The sequence below is a fragment of the Myotis brandtii genome, unplaced genomic scaffold (genome assembly GCF_000412655.1).
Source record: "Myotis brandtii unplaced genomic scaffold, ASM41265v1 scaffold304, whole genome shotgun sequence".
Lineage (NCBI taxonomy): Eukaryota > Metazoa > Chordata > Mammalia > Chiroptera > Vespertilionidae > Myotis > Myotis brandtii.
Genome location: NW_005361607.1, coordinates 1,395,546 through 1,396,041, shown reverse-complemented (window position 1 = coordinate 1,396,041; position 496 = coordinate 1,395,546). Strand labels below are relative to the sequence as shown.

Genomic DNA, 496 nt, shown 5'->3' with positions numbered 1-496 from the left:
GCGTGTTCTGGCTGTGCAGTTCGGCCAGGGCGCGCACGAAGCCCTCGGCAAAGCCCTCCTGCTCGTCTGTCACGTTCTTGGGGCACAGGAACTGGGTGGGGGTCGGCGTGGTGGTGATGTGCCCATTGCTGGACTGGATGATCAGGCGCTCCAGCTCGGGCGACGCCAGTTTGAGCAGCCCCACATCGGGCGAGGTGAGGAGGTCCGAGTTCTTGGCCCGCAGGTGCGGCTTCAGGCTGCCCACCGGATCGGCCAGGTTCAGGGTCATGCTCTGTTTCAGGATCTTGGGGTTACTGTAGCCATAGGCACCGCTCTCGGACTGGAGGAACGAGGCGTTGAGGGCATCGTCGTAGAAGGTCGTTTCCATCTTTGCAGTCATAGAACAGTCCGTCACTTCACGTGGGGTTCGTTTGGGCTGCACACAGAAGTTTCGGGGCCGCAACAGCGCGCTGGCAAGCGGGGGGCACCCGCGCCTCCCGGGGCCTTGGGCGAGGAA

General features: G+C 63.7%; 1 protein-coding gene across 1 annotated transcript in view; it reads right to left on the bottom strand.

The window, feature by feature from the left end:
• JUN (jun proto-oncogene) overlaps positions 1-490 on the bottom strand; it is a 1,760-nt gene extending 1,270 nt beyond the window's left edge. The window contains exon 1 of the mRNA XM_014542554.1: positions 3-490. Coding sequence (XP_014398040.1) covers positions 3-379 — 377 coding nt within the window. The 5' untranslated portion in view covers positions 380-490. The remainder of the gene's footprint in view (positions 1-2) is intronic.
• Positions 491-496: the final 6 nt, after the last annotated feature.